The sequence below is a fragment of the Talpa occidentalis genome, unplaced genomic scaffold (genome assembly GCF_014898055.3).
Source record: "Talpa occidentalis isolate TD23 unplaced genomic scaffold, MPIMG_talOcc4v2.1 talOcc4.5, whole genome shotgun sequence".
NCBI lineage: Eukaryota > Metazoa > Chordata > Mammalia > Eulipotyphla > Talpidae > Talpa > Talpa occidentalis.
The window spans coordinates 76,132,073-76,146,957 of NW_023604861.1; the positions used below are offsets into that span (position 1 = coordinate 76,132,073).

A 14,885-nucleotide genomic window follows, 5' to 3' on the forward strand; every position below is an offset into this window, starting at 1 on the left:
ACCATCCATAGAAGTCAATTCAAAATGGACAAAAGATCATACAATATAAGATCTGAAACCATAAAATACATAAAAGAAAACATAGGCAAAACACTTCATGACTTATAGCTTCAGTGATATCTCTGCAGATTTGTTCCCAACAGCAAGGAATACTAAAAGGAATATAAACAACTGGGACTATCTCAAACTAAAAAGATCCTGTAAAAGAAACTATTGCTAAAACAAAGAGATATCCTACTAGATGGGAGAAAATATTTGCACATCATACATCTGACAAGGGATGTATGTAGAAATGAAATATCTACAAAAAACTAAAACTCAGTCAAAAAAACCTAGCCCAATCAAAAAAAGGAGGGGCACAGGGACTAAACAGGCACTTTTGCAAAGATGTCCAATAGGCATATGAAAAATGTTCATCAGTTTTTGTCAGGAAAATGCAATACAAAACCACAATGAGATACCACCTTGTACCTGTGAGAACGGCCCATGTTACAAACACCCAAAACATTAAGTGCTGGCAAAAATGTGGAGAAAAGGGAACCCTTCTACACTGTTGGTGTGTAGACTGGTCCAGTTCCTATGGAAAGCCATGTGGAACTTTCTCAATAGATTAAAAATGGATCTGCCAAATGACCCAGAAATTTCAGTCCTAGGTATCTAACCCCCAAGTTAAAAAAATATTAATTTGAAAGGAAATTTGCAATTCCACGTTTATTGCAGCACTATTTACAATAGCCAAGCTATAGAAACAACCTAAGTACCCTAAAACAGATAATGGATCAAGAAGATGTGGAATGTTACTTAGTGATCAAAAAACATAAACTCTTGCCATTTGCAGCAACATGGATGGAACTGGAAGGGATTATGCTAAATGAAGTTAAGGAGAAAGACAAATACTGGATGGCCTCACTGACATGGAAGATAGAGAAACCAAAAAATCACATAAAGATAGCTTAAAAGTTGACTACTAAAAGCTGACTTAGAACCTTAGGCATTAAGAGGGGTAGGACGGGAGGGATGGGCACAATGGACTGTGCTACTTTGGTGGTGGGTGCTATGGTAATTACACCTGAAGTGGAGGCAGTTCTGTACTTGCAAAATACCAACACAGTGTAAACCAATGTTATCTTAATATTAAAGGAAAAAAAAAAAAGCCTTGTAGACTTATTCACCCCTGGGACCCAGTGCAGTAACACTATCTATACAGTGCCAGACCCATAAGTAAATGAAACTCATTTACTTATGAAACCATTTTTACAGTGTCTGCCAGAGAAGCAAGAAACTTTAGGAATGACCCCCAAATTGGAATCACTGGGAGGCACCATCTTAGAACCCACCCTCTATATACTAGACCCTGACAAGGGCTCCAATATATAGACCCAGACAAGGGCTCCAATCACTCCTGCAAAGTTGCCCAAGCTAGCAGAGAGCAAAATTACAGCAACTGAGAAGGCCAACCCTGGGTAAATAAACAGGCCTTTCCCTGTTTAGTCACATTCATAGCAAGCAGGTCCAATATACCATTAAATGAGCACCATAAAAGCATGTGTCAGCAGCTCCATTTGCCTGCCATATATTGCCACATACCACTACAGGGACTGGAGTCATCCCATAATGAACTCATGCCAAAGCCTAATCCACAGCACCATCCACTCAGCACACCATATTTGAGGACCTAGGCCAAGCCCAACTGATATGTCATAGAAAGCTCTGCCCACTGTGTTGCCCCAGTAGAGCAGGCAGGTCAGAATAGCCCACAAAGGAGACACATTGAGTGAGTAGCTCAAGAAAGCAGGAACTGTGCTCCTGGAACTGTAACATCAGACCAACATCACGACTAGGCTGGGTAGTATAGTTTCCTAAAACACACGAATACCACAGAGAGTCAAGCAAAATGTGGAAACAGCAGAAAATGCCCTAAATAAGAGAGGTAGACAAAACTCTGGAAAAGACCCTAAAGAAATGGAAGTAAGCGATCACCTGATACAGAGTACAGAGTAATGGTTATAAAGATGTTCCCCAACCATGGGAAAAAAATGAATGAACTAGAAAAATGATGAAAGGTTAATATAGAAAGAAGTCAGAGAGCTAAAGAATATAGTGATAGAACTTAAAATCAGTAGAGGCATCCAATAGCAGACTGGAATCAGAGGAGCAAATAAGTGAGTTGGTAGAGAAAGCAATACAACTCACTTAGATAGGGTATCAGTATGAGAAAAAGAATTTTAAAAAGTGAGGGAACTCTAAGAGGCATCTCGGACAACATTAAGAGGTATTCCTCTTGGGCCTCCCCAGTGGCGCAGTGGTTGAGCGCTGGGTTGCGAAGCTGCCCGCGGCCTCTGTCGCGCCGGTTCCATCCCCAGCTGCTCCCTGGCCACCGGAGGAGGGTCCCACATGGCGCACAGACCTCTCCTGCAGCCCGCTGCTCCCCTCAGCAGTGTACTTCGGTCCTTCTGCCTGCTCTGCCTCCCGCTCTGGCTCTGGTGAATTCTCTCACCCTCCCGTGCTTCTGACTGTACCCAGTGCATGTATAAAGAAACAAAACAAACAAACAAATAAATAAATAAAAACATGCCTCTATAAAAAAAATTAAAAAAAAAATTAAAAAAAAAAAGAGGTATTCCTCTTTATTAGCATCATAGGGGTGCCAGAAGAAGAAAGGGCCAGAAAAAAGTATTAGAGAAAATAATCACCAAAAACTTCCATAAGGAAGGAAGGAAGGAAGGAAGACAGAAATTCAGATACAGGAATTCAGAGAGTTTCAAATAAAAGGAACCCAAGAGATCCCCATCAAGACACATAATTAAAATGGTAAAAATTAATGATGAGACGATGTTAAAAACAGCAGGAGAAAAACAGTGTGTCACAAATAAGGGAAGCCCCATAAAGCTACCAACAGATTTTTCAATAGAAACTTTACAGACCACAATAAAATGGGATGAGAAAATCAAATTGCTGAAAGGAAAAAAGTTTCAACCAAAAATTCTGCAACTGGCAAGATTGTGATTAGTGATAGTTTTGAGGAAGAAATCAAGAGCTTTCTAGACAAACTAAAGCTAAAGGAATTCGATACCAAATGGCATTGAAGAAGATATATATATTTTTAAGATTTATTTATTTCTGCATACAAGAACTGGGGTATAAACCAGAGGTGTTGGGGTGGGGGGTGAGAGGATTCACCAGAAACAGAGTGGGGACCAGAACAGGCAGACTGACGAAATACACTGCTGAGGGGAGCAGTGGGTGAGACAGGAGAGGCCTGCTGCACCATGTGGGTTGCTCCCTGGCCGGGGATCAAACTCGTGGTGCAGTGGCTGCAGATAGCTTCATAGGCTGTGTCTTAACCCCTTGCGGATGAAGAAAATATTAAAGGGACGTCTTTAAACTGAAAAGACTGGAAACTAAAACAATAAAACATGAGAAATCATCTTATTGGAAAATATAAATTCACAGTAAAAGTAGTAGAGCAGTCATTTCTAAAACAAGAAAGATATTAAGACAATACTAAAATTAAAGCTACAATTAAGGGAATTATTGGGTTATCAGAAAAGTCATGACACATTTTTGCTTGAAAAAATATATCATGACTTTTTTCAACAAACCAATTTATAGCATAACAATGTAAAGTGAGATATTAATATAAAAAATGGGGAGGGAATAAAGATGAGGTTTAGCTATGTGTTCAGATATAATAACCATCATCTCTAAAAGGAACAATATATACATAAAATGTTACAGCTGAACCTCACAGTAACCATAAAGCAAAAATGTATAGTAAAAACACCACTGAAGAAAGCTATCATACCTCAAGAGAACAGAAAACAGTAAGAAAGGAACAGAAAAGAACTATAAAAGCAACCCGAATTTATTGCCATAATGTTATCTTAGTAGTAAAGGCAGGGTATAGGGCAACTAAAGAAAATTTCTATAAAAATTACTATGAATTAACCTCTGACCGTGTTTTCCTAAATGGCAAGAGGGATGGAGATAGAAGACATTTGTATTCCCATAATGTAACCCCATAATTCCTATTAACATGGTTTGGTTTCATCATTTAGTTAAAAGTGACCTCATAACATGAAAATTGTAGCTACCTTACAGAGCTGAGGTAAGGATTAAATGTGTTAATATTTGTAAATTAGATTAGTGCTTGACCCATAGAAAGCATTCCATAAGAAACTACTATTGTTGTTATTAGAATGTATGTAAATATCCTTCACCAGTAACAAGAGAGTGATAGTTCAACTAAAATTATTCTTATCTAATATATTAATGGTGAATATTAAAAAGAATATACACTAGGAATGGAGCTTTGAAAGTAGCCTATTACTCACTTAGTCTCCATCTATTTGAAACCCTTTGAGGGTGGGGAAAAAGATGGAATCATCTTTGTGGTAAGTAATTGTCACCTCTCTAATCAGAGTGAGAGCTGCCCTGATGGTATGGCATTTGAGTCATTTTTAAGACGGGCATCTCTGGTGGTGGTGTTAGAAAGGCGCGCTTAGTGCCTGGTTGCAAATAGTATTACAGAAACGAAGCATAGGATGGGCTATCACTGGAGAGGATTGTATGTTTTTCAGGCAACTTACAAAGTTTGTGTTCCACAAAGAAATGAATTGTTATAATTCTGAAGGTCCTTTATCTAACCTAGGAATAGGAAATACTAGGAAGAATAGGATTGGAGTATCTAGACAGCAATTTTTCCAGGATTAGTCACATTCAATAAACTGAGTTTAGAAAAAGGGTAAGTTTTTTAAAATTATCAATTTCTATATTAAAAAGTTTTAAATAGACCTCAATTTAAGCTTCTGATTTATCTTCTATGGAAGACTATACGTAAATGGTTCTAGTGACTTCTAATTGAAACAGACTACCCATCAAACCTAAGATTTCATGTGAAATATTTTGTCTGATATAGGAGAGAATTCTTTTGAGAAATGACATGTCTGTGTACATGTATAAAGGATTACATGAGTTCCTGTGTTGGTTAATTTTAATAATAGCACTGATGATAAACAAATTTCCTCAAAATCTTATGAAAAGAATGTTCTTTTCACTTTTTACTAAATGGTGATTAGAGTAATCACTGATTAACAATTTTCATAGTAACATAACTTAAGTATCCATATTATACTATTTACTCAGGCTCAATTCTTATTATTTTTAAAAAGACACTGTCTTTACAAAGAAAACAATTCAAATTAACCAACCGTGCCCTACAAACACAAGTAGAAATGATACTGAATAAGTATTGATTAAAACAAAAAAGCACTTAAAAAAAACAGCTTACCAACTCCAGAGGTTATTGATTCTGCATCAATGTCACTAGCTCTTTTTCTTGCCACTTCAGCCAGTGCCAATTCACCCTTATCTAGTGCAAGGTAATGGATATCCTTTGGAAATAAAGCAAAATAAAAGATTAATCCAAAATGAATCTTGCTCAACTTACAAAGGAGAATTTGAAAGAAAGCAACTTATTGTTCAGATTACAAAACAGACATGGCTGATGAATATTCGTTTTGTGTTTTTACTTTCTCAGTTTTGTTTTCCTAAATTGGAGCTCATAGACGTAACAAATGGATCTAAATAAATTCTATTATATATTTAGGGAAAAGTATAAGTTTTTAATCAAATGTTTGACATACTCAGCTTTATTAGAGAATAAAAACATGAATTGCTATTTTCTGTAGTGAGATTTTAATATTTGAGGAGCTTTTGCGTATTTCTATCATACCTTATATTATGCTAAATATTTTAGAAGGAACATATGACACAGATTTGTCTCTGATATTTATATGCCTGTCACATTATTTTGTTAATATTTTAATGCTATTAATATTTTGATCTTATTCAGCCAACAAATAATCAGTGCCTATTAAGTTCCAGGCACTGTTCTGGATTAGATCGACTGCCTACCATGTCTTAAGAAGCCTTGAGCCCAGTGGGGCTGCTGTAAATTTACAGTTAATTACATACCAGTATGACATAGCTTTTATGGCAGTTATTGCACATAGTACTGGGGAGCCAAAGAGGAGCAATTGATCCTTGATCTGAATTGTTCATACTAAGAATTATGGTTGGAGGGAAAATGTAGAAAAGGTGACAGAGTATGAGTGATCTCTGATGTGTATATGTAGAGAAGCTTAAGAAAATGTAGTTCTATCAGGCAATGGTAGGTTTTCAAATGGATGGAGCGTTGGCTTTGTGGGAGAAAGCAGTGAAAAATAATATTTAACAAGTAGATAAAGCCACTGAAAAAAAAACACAGAACTCTATGGTAATGCAGAATGACTGTTGGAATGAAAATTTTACTACAATAAAATTGGGAAAAGAACACAAATATTCAATTTATAGTGAAGAAATATCAATGACCCATAACATAAAACATACTTCACTTTATTAATATCCTAATAAATTCAAATTGAAAAAATAATTTCAAATTGGATAAGTTCTTTAAAGTTATTACTAATTACTGGTTACAAAGTTTGGGGGAAACTGGCACTTAGTGGTTGGAAGAACCATGTTCAACCACTCTTATTAAACTCTGAATGAATGGCTTCATTTTAGCTGCAGACCTGAAAATGTTTCAGCCTAAAATTACAAGGCAAACAGTACTTAAATGTGAAACTTATACCATGATAAAGTCATTTCAATGAGAACCATTGTTTGAATTGCTAGTAATGTCAGACTGTGCTATGTACTTCCAGAATAGTCAGAACTTTTTTTTTTAAAAAGAGAAATCTGTTTCTATACAAATTCCAAGCAATATTTTCTAATTTCAATCCACTGCAGCATTTTTTTAACTTTGATGCAAATGTAAAGGAAATTACATGTTCCAAAATCTATTTACCTGTACAATTGAAGGAACTTTAATTGGAAGTGATTAATTAGCAGCGTAATGACATTCTACTCTTTTAGCTAATGCGATTCTAAAAATGCTCACATAAAACCACATGTACATGAATTAACACCAATATTTGGCAGTTCCTATCTATAAGAAATTTGCAAAGGTGAAATACATCAAATCTCATCATAGATCAGCATTAACATGAACATTTGAAAAAGATGTTGGTAAGGAATACCAACTTTTAACCCTACTTAGTGACATATTATCTTCCCAAAGAATATTATTTGCATTTGTAAGCCAGTTTTATAAAAACTGTATTCAGTTACATTTTTAATTGTATCACAATAAAGATTTGTGGGAAGATGTTTTCTCTCGTTTTATAAAGTACCTTTGTCATAATCTAAATTTTGCCTCTTGGTCCACAAACCTAGAATATTTTCTATCTAGCCTTTACAGAATGTTTGCTGATCACGTATTTTAACAACTTATCATAATTTAGAATTTGCATATATATTTTTGGGAAATCTTCCTGAGGAAACAGTGTGACAATACATGTCCAAGACTGGTATTGACAACATTGCTTATCACAATGGAAAATTAGAAGCAACTTCAATGTACATCAATTGAAAAAATCTTGGGGTTTTTCTCTCTTGGCCCAAGAGAGACATAATACTTTCTTAGAAGATTCTTATAGTCAATGAAGAAAGTAGTAATAATTTGAAAGCATGCACTACTACATTAAATCTGCTAGTATTTTATTTAAGATTTTTGCATCTGTGTTCTTAAATAAACAAAGTCTATGACGTTACTTGGACTTGATAGCTACCAAGCCCCTGACTGCTATCAAATTATATTAGCTTTATAAGTGAGGTGATTTTTCTATTTTCTTTTCTCTAGCAAAGTTTGCATGTAATTCTTCACTGAAAATAACCCCAAAATATGCAATACCACCCATTACTGAAAAACATAAGTAAGCACTAGATTAAAACACAGACTTTTGTGTTTAATTTTTTTTGTAAGATGTATTCAAGTTTTATAGTGTGCTTCAGGCCCTATAAAGCATGACTCTACCCCTGATATCAACCATCAATGTTCTCACATACTAATGGACTGTGTTACTGCATGTTTGGTTGTTTAGTAAAGTTCTTTTTTGGTTTGTTGGCCTCTTTTTGGAAATTTATTGTATAAGATGAAGATGGAATATAACAAGTCTAAAGAGACAACATAGGTGCCAATAGACTTAAAAAGTGTTATACTCATAAATTCCAGTATTTTTTCCACCCAGCCAGATTTACATATTTGGTGGATGGTTATATTACAAAAATATGACTAACTTGGAAGTTAGTTTTCAGAAAAATGAGCCACTTAGTTTCCGTCATTCTTAATGACAATTTTATAAAATATCACTTATCACAATGACATATTAGTATCTTAATTTAGCACTGTTAAGTGAAAAGATGATAAACACTGATAAGTCTTTGGGGATGATCCAGATTTTAAAATGTGTACATATTCTGTCTGCATGTATCATGTAAATTCTAAAATACAAAACTTGCTGTTCTGGGTTCTCATTACCTTTCACAGATGACTTTTAAATGTAGAATGCTAGAATGAATACGCACATTTACAACAAAAAGTATTTAAAACTAAAAAAAATTGAATTATAGATAGTATTCTGTAAGTCACACTTTGGATCAGTCATTGACAATAAATATAACTATTGTATATTAATGTTATATAACCTTTTCTAATTTTTATAAAATTTCTGGGAATTGATAGGTTTGTATGACATAATGGAAGCACTTATAAAGACATGCTATAATTTATACATATTTAGGACAATTATGTCCTCATCCTCTCTCATAATAGTTCGAACAACTGATAATCAAAATTTTAAATTCTTGTCCTATAGCTTTACAAGTTTAAGTCTTGCCCATAATTGCCTTCAGAACATTTAATAACTTCAAGCTGGTTTATTTCAGCTGAAGAGAAAGTATAAAGTGTTAGTACATTTCTTTATCAACTTATTTGAAAATAATATTTACTTTCATAGGAGAAATCTGATAAGAAAATTTAAAAGTTAGGAATAGAAGTGCTTTTTTATAATGTGTTGATATTTTAGACATCTCGTATGTTGTAGATTTCAGGAAAAAAACTTTCAAGAAAAGTATCTTAAGAAATTTATCTCAGTTATACTGAGAGTTTATAAATATAAACCTAAAGTTTATATTTATATACAATTCTTAATATCTATGTTTCACAATCTTAGGTAAGAAAACTGAATAATCATTTTAAAGGTGAAACATAGATAGGGATAATTTAATTTTGCTACCATGTGAAGAATTTCTTTGGAATGATGAATTTTCATGTTTCACTAAGTTTTTGGAAATTTTTTTGTTTTTGAAGTTTTTTGTATAACTGATAAGTAAAACCTAATGTATCCTTTCAGGAGTTATGTTTTTGACTACTGTTCAGATTTTGTACTTGGAGCTACTGAGCTATTCATATATTTAGTATGTCTTTTTTTTTTAGCAATTGATATATTTTCTAGAAAATTATTCATGTTCACTAATTTTTTGTTTATTGTACAAAGTTGCAGATATTTTCATAATTTACAAAAATCTTCTGATCTTTCCATATACTTCTATGGCGTGAGCCCCAGGATATACTGAGTTTTAAAATATAAAGTTGCAAATGTGTTTAGAATGCCACTAAAACCTAAAATGGGTTTAACCTAAAAAAAACCCCACAAGTTATAGATGAATATATATGCATATTCAGTTAGATATTTTCTACAAATGATCGACCAAAAGTGATAACCTAGTGGAAAAGAAGAATATTGTGAAGAAAACAGAGATTGAAAACAACTTCTTTGTACCACTTTTTGATATCTGATTTTGGAAATTTTTTTTATAATTCTGATAAAATTTAAATAAAAAGCATTCTGCAAGCAGTAAAAGGAAAATGAATGAACTTAGTATATTAAATTGGTGGCATAATTACTTGAAAAATTATTTCAAATTACTTTAAAATATACACAGAATAACTGGAAAAGGAAATCTTAGACTGTTTTCATAATTCTATTAGTAGGAATATTTGTATAATTATTCTGTAACCAACTTCTAGGAGAGTATAAAAGAGATGAATAAAATACAAACTGTAAGCCAAATCCTGCCTACAACCATTTTTTTTACAAATAGTTTTATCAGACCAGTCACACTCATTTGTTTACATATGCCTATGTCTGCTTTCAAGTTACAATGGCAGAGTTGATTTGTTGGTGTCACAACTGTATGACCTGCAAAGCTATATATATTCTCTCATCCTTGACAGAAAAGTTTTCCAACCATGTCCTAAAGCTTTTGCAATGGAAAAGTATAATAAACTCAGTAGTTAAAAGAAGCACTTTAGCACTCAGTCTGTGAACTCAAGTGACTTTCTATTAAAACAAATTGAGTTGAATCCAAGTTAGAAGACAAGTTTACAAGGAAGCTGTCAGTTCTACTGAAATCATCCTAATAGTACTAGGGTGCCAACTTGAAGGCATTTTCATGACTGAAGATGAGTACAAAAAATTACCATCTGTACACTCTTTAAAGAAATACAATAAAATCTAGCAGTTATCTACACAAATTTAATAAAATCCAGCTTTCAGTAAAAAAATATACTAGATAGGAGATGCATTAAGAAAATGCATGCTTAGGAAGGAGGAAAATCTAGCTACTTTAAACAGATCCAGAAATGGCAGATTTAATGAAATTAGGAGAAAAGAACTTTAAACAGACATACCTGTCTACCCCCCCCAGGTTAATATAAAAACAAACATAATAATTGGAAGATATAAAAAAAGAGCCAGATATAACTAGATATTTAAAATACAAACTCTAAAATGAAAAAATATGGAATAGAGTAAGAACAAATTAGACACTGAAGAATGAGTGAACTTAGAACAATCTCAGAAACAATCCAAAATGAAGCTCACATTAAAAAAAGAAGACTGAAAAGGAAATGAACACAGTCTCAATAACCATTTGACCATATCAAGCGATGTTGTTATCAATACACACACACACACAAAAATGAATAGAGCTTCAGTGGCCAGTGGATAATATTAAGTAGTATAACATCAATGTAGCTGGAAACTTAGAAGAGAGAAGGGTGGGGTATTGATACAGCTATCTAAGGGCTGAAAATTTTCCAAATATGATGACAACTATTTTTTTTAATACAAATACACAGGTGCACACATTTATATCCACTTACACATACACGTATACACCCAGGACATACATAGGCCCACATTCTATGTTACAATATAAATATATAATATCGAGTATAAAGGCCCCCTAGTTGTGGTCACATGACCTGAATTGTTTATTTTTACTTTTTTCCATTTTTTTTATTTTAACATTTATCATTTTTTAAATTTTATTTTAAATTTTAAAGAATATTTGCTTCCCTCTACCCCCTCAGATTGAATCCCCATAGAATTTCCTTCCTCAAGGCACCCATGCACCATCACCACAGTCCCCTGTGCTCCTCCCTCCCTCCCTCTGATCCCTCTCCCTCCTCCTCCCCTGCAGTATGTCTCTAGTTTATAGTTGTATGGTGACAACTATTAATTAAGTTGATTAACTATTAACTAAAAGATCTATAAACCACAAACAGGATAAACATGCATGTGCAGATACATGCACATACAAAGGTACAACATAAACTAGTAAAAAACAATGACAGAGGAAATCTTGAAAGTAGAGGAAAAAGCTACATTAAGGTAAAAATAAGATTCTGAACTACATAATATACCAGAAAATGGAAAATCTTTGTTAAAAGAGGGAAAAAAAAATTCAACTGATCAATTAAGAATTCTATACCACATCCAAATATCTTTCAGAAATGAAGATATAAAAGCCTTTTTAAAAATAAAAGCTGAGAATTTATTATTAAAAGAACCACACAATAACAAAAACTAAACAATATTATTCAGCCAAAAAGGAAAATATACCAGAGGGATATCTGAGATGATACAAAGAAGAGGAGCACCAAAAATGGTGAATCAAGTAAGTCTTCATTTAACATCATTAGTAGATTCTTGGAAACTGCATGCTATCAAAATAACTCTGGTATATAAATAAGTTAAGTTCCTATGGCATATTTCTGGTTACAGAAACATTACCAAACTAAAGATCAATATTAAATAGTAATTTATATTCATGATTTCACTCATTTTCCAAGTCACTTACTCCAGTTGTTTTGCAAATGGTTGAAACCTATCCTGGAAGTATGCAATGGTGAAAGCAACCTTAAACTGTACACCATCCCATCACAGGGTATATTCACACACACCACATTCACTCATACTGGGATGTGGAAGAAATGGAAAGTGCTGAGAAAACCCATGCAGACATGTGGAAAATGTGCAAACAACACTGCCAGCAGCACTTGCTGAGTATCAATTTGTTTTTTCCTGTCAGTGTTATAATGAAATTACATTTAACAAAATGTTATTCAAGGACCTGCTGTATATAGAAATGTACTTTTTTACATTAAAAATGAAGAGGTAACTAAACTGTTTAAAGGAAAAACAGTTTGATTAAAAAAAAGGACAGAGTATCTGAATAGATTTTTTTTTTTAATAAATTTTATTGTTATATTCCCCATACAATTGCAGCCCCCCCATTCTGACCCCAATCCCTCCCCTCCCACCCCCGCCCCCTAAAAGTGTCTCTGGTTCATAGTTTTTTGTTGATTTTGATTTTCACTTTCTTATAGTTATTCATTTTCCTGGTCCCTTATTTAAGTTTTCTAGATTCCTGCTATGAGTGAGACCATCCGGTATTTTTCTTTTTCTTTTTGGCTTATTTCGCTGAGCATGATCCCTTCCAGCGCCATCCATGTTGCTGCAAATTGCATGTGTTTATCTCTGAATAGATATTTTTCCAGAGACAAACAGATGACCAGCAGATGCATGAAAAAGTGCTCAACATTACTAATTACCAGGGATGGCCAAGTCAAAACCACAATTAAATTTCACATCACATATGAAAATTGGCTATTATAACAGAAAAGCAATAACAAATATTGGAAAGGATATGGGGAAAAAAAGAACCTTTGCACACTGCTGGTGGGAATGTAAATTTGTGCGGTCATTATGGAAAGAGAGTATGAAGGTCCTTCAAAAAATTAAAAATAGACCTACAATATGAACCAATAATTCTACTTCTAGGTATTTATCCAAAAGAAATGAAGATACTAACTCAAAAGATATATGCACTCCTGTGTTCATTATAGCTTTATTTACAACAGCCTAAATATCCACTCTTGGATGAATGCATAAAGAGAATGTGACATGCCTCTTTCTCTCTCTCTATATATATATATCTTTATCTATGTCTATATATAATGGAATATTCAGTCACTAAAAAGAATGAAATCCTACTATTTGTAACAACATGGATAGACTTCAATGGCATTGTATTAAGTCAGAAAAATACCATATGATTTTATTATATGTAAAATCTAAGAAAAACCAAACTCATAAATACTGAGAACAGATTGATGGTTACCAAAAGTATGGGCTGGGGACAAACGGGTGAAGGTGGTTGGAAGGTACAAACTTCCAATTATAGATGAGTAAGTCCTGAGGATGCTATGTATAGCATTGCAATATTATATATTTGAAGGTTGCTTCAGTATTATATATTTGAAGGTTGCATAAAGCATAGATCTTAAAAGTTTTCATAACAAGAGAAAAAGAAAAGCAGTTTATGATGGCGTATAATATATGTAGAAGTAAAGTGAGTAATAGTAGCACAAAAAATAGGAAAGATGAAAATGCAGATGGCCAAACTTAAAGATGCATATTTTAAACCCTAGAGCAAGTGTATATACATGTATACCCCCCACACAAACATGCACACATATATAAAGAGGTACAGCTAATATACCAAGACAGGAGATAAATTGGGATGCCAAAAAATTCTCAAATAATTGAAAAGAAGAAGGAAGAGGAGGAGAAAGGGATAAAAAAAAAAAAGAACAAGAACAGATGAGAGAATTAATGACATAATAGATTTATTTTTTTATTTTTTATCTTTATTTTTTTTAAATAATAAATTTTATTTTTATATTCCCCATACAATTGCAACCCCCCCATTCTGACCCCAATCCCTCCCCTCCCGCCCCTCACCCCTCAAAAAGTGTCTCTGGTTCATAGTTTTTTGTTGATTTTGATTTCCGCTTTCTTATACTTATTCATTTTTCTGGTCCCTTATTTAAGTTTTCTAGATTCCTGCTATGAGTGAGACCATCTGGTATTTTTCTTTTTCTTTTTGGCTTATTTCGCTGAGCATGATCCCTTCCAGCGCCATCCATATTGCTGCAAATTGCATGTGTTTATCCTTTTTGAATGCTGAGTAATATTCCATGATGTATATGTACCACATCTTCTTGATCCAGTCATCTATTTTTGGGCATTTGGGCTGTTTCCAAAGCTTAGCTATTGTAAACAGTGCTGCTATAAACATAGGGGTGCAGGTGTTCTTTGGAATTGATGTTTCTGTGTCCTTTGCGTAAATACCTAGGAGTGGAATTGCTGGATCCTATGGAAGCTCTATGTTTAGTAGGTCCAGAAATCTCCACACAGCTCTCCATAGTGGTTGGACCAGTTTGCACTCCCACCAACAGTTCAGAAGAGTTCCTTTTTCTCCACACCCTCGCCAACACTTGTTGTTGCTAGTTTTTTTAATATGTGCCATTCTCACTGGTGTAAGATGGTATCTCATGGTAGTTTTGATTTGCATTTCCCTGATGACAAGTGATGTTGAACATTTTTTCATATGCCCGTTGGCCATTTGCATTTCCTCTTCGGAGAAGTTTCTTTTTAGCTCTTCTGCCCATTTTTTGACAGGATTATTTTCTTTGTTGTTGTTGAGTCTCATCAGCTCTTTGCAGATTTTTGTGATCAGTCCTTTATCATTAGTGTTGTGTGCAAAAATGTTCTCCCAGTTGGTGGGGTTTCTCTTTGTTTTTGTTATTG

General features: G+C 33.8%; 1 protein-coding gene across 10 annotated transcripts in view; it reads right to left on the minus strand.

Moving 5' to 3' along the window:
* WDPCP (WD repeat containing planar cell polarity effector) overlaps positions 1-14,885 on the minus strand; it is a 301,344-nt gene that overhangs the window by 83,205 nt on the left and 203,254 nt on the right. For 9 of the 10 annotated variants that reach the window (XM_054701619.1, XM_054701618.1, XM_037527477.2 and 6 more), the window contains one exon: positions 5,291-5,393. In XM_054701619.1, coding sequence (XP_054557594.1) covers positions 5,291-5,393 — 103 coding nt within the window. Of the gene's footprint in view, positions 1-3,338; positions 3,402-5,290; positions 5,394-14,885 lie in introns of those variants that run through there. The other variant, XM_054701622.1, reaches the window with a different exon arrangement.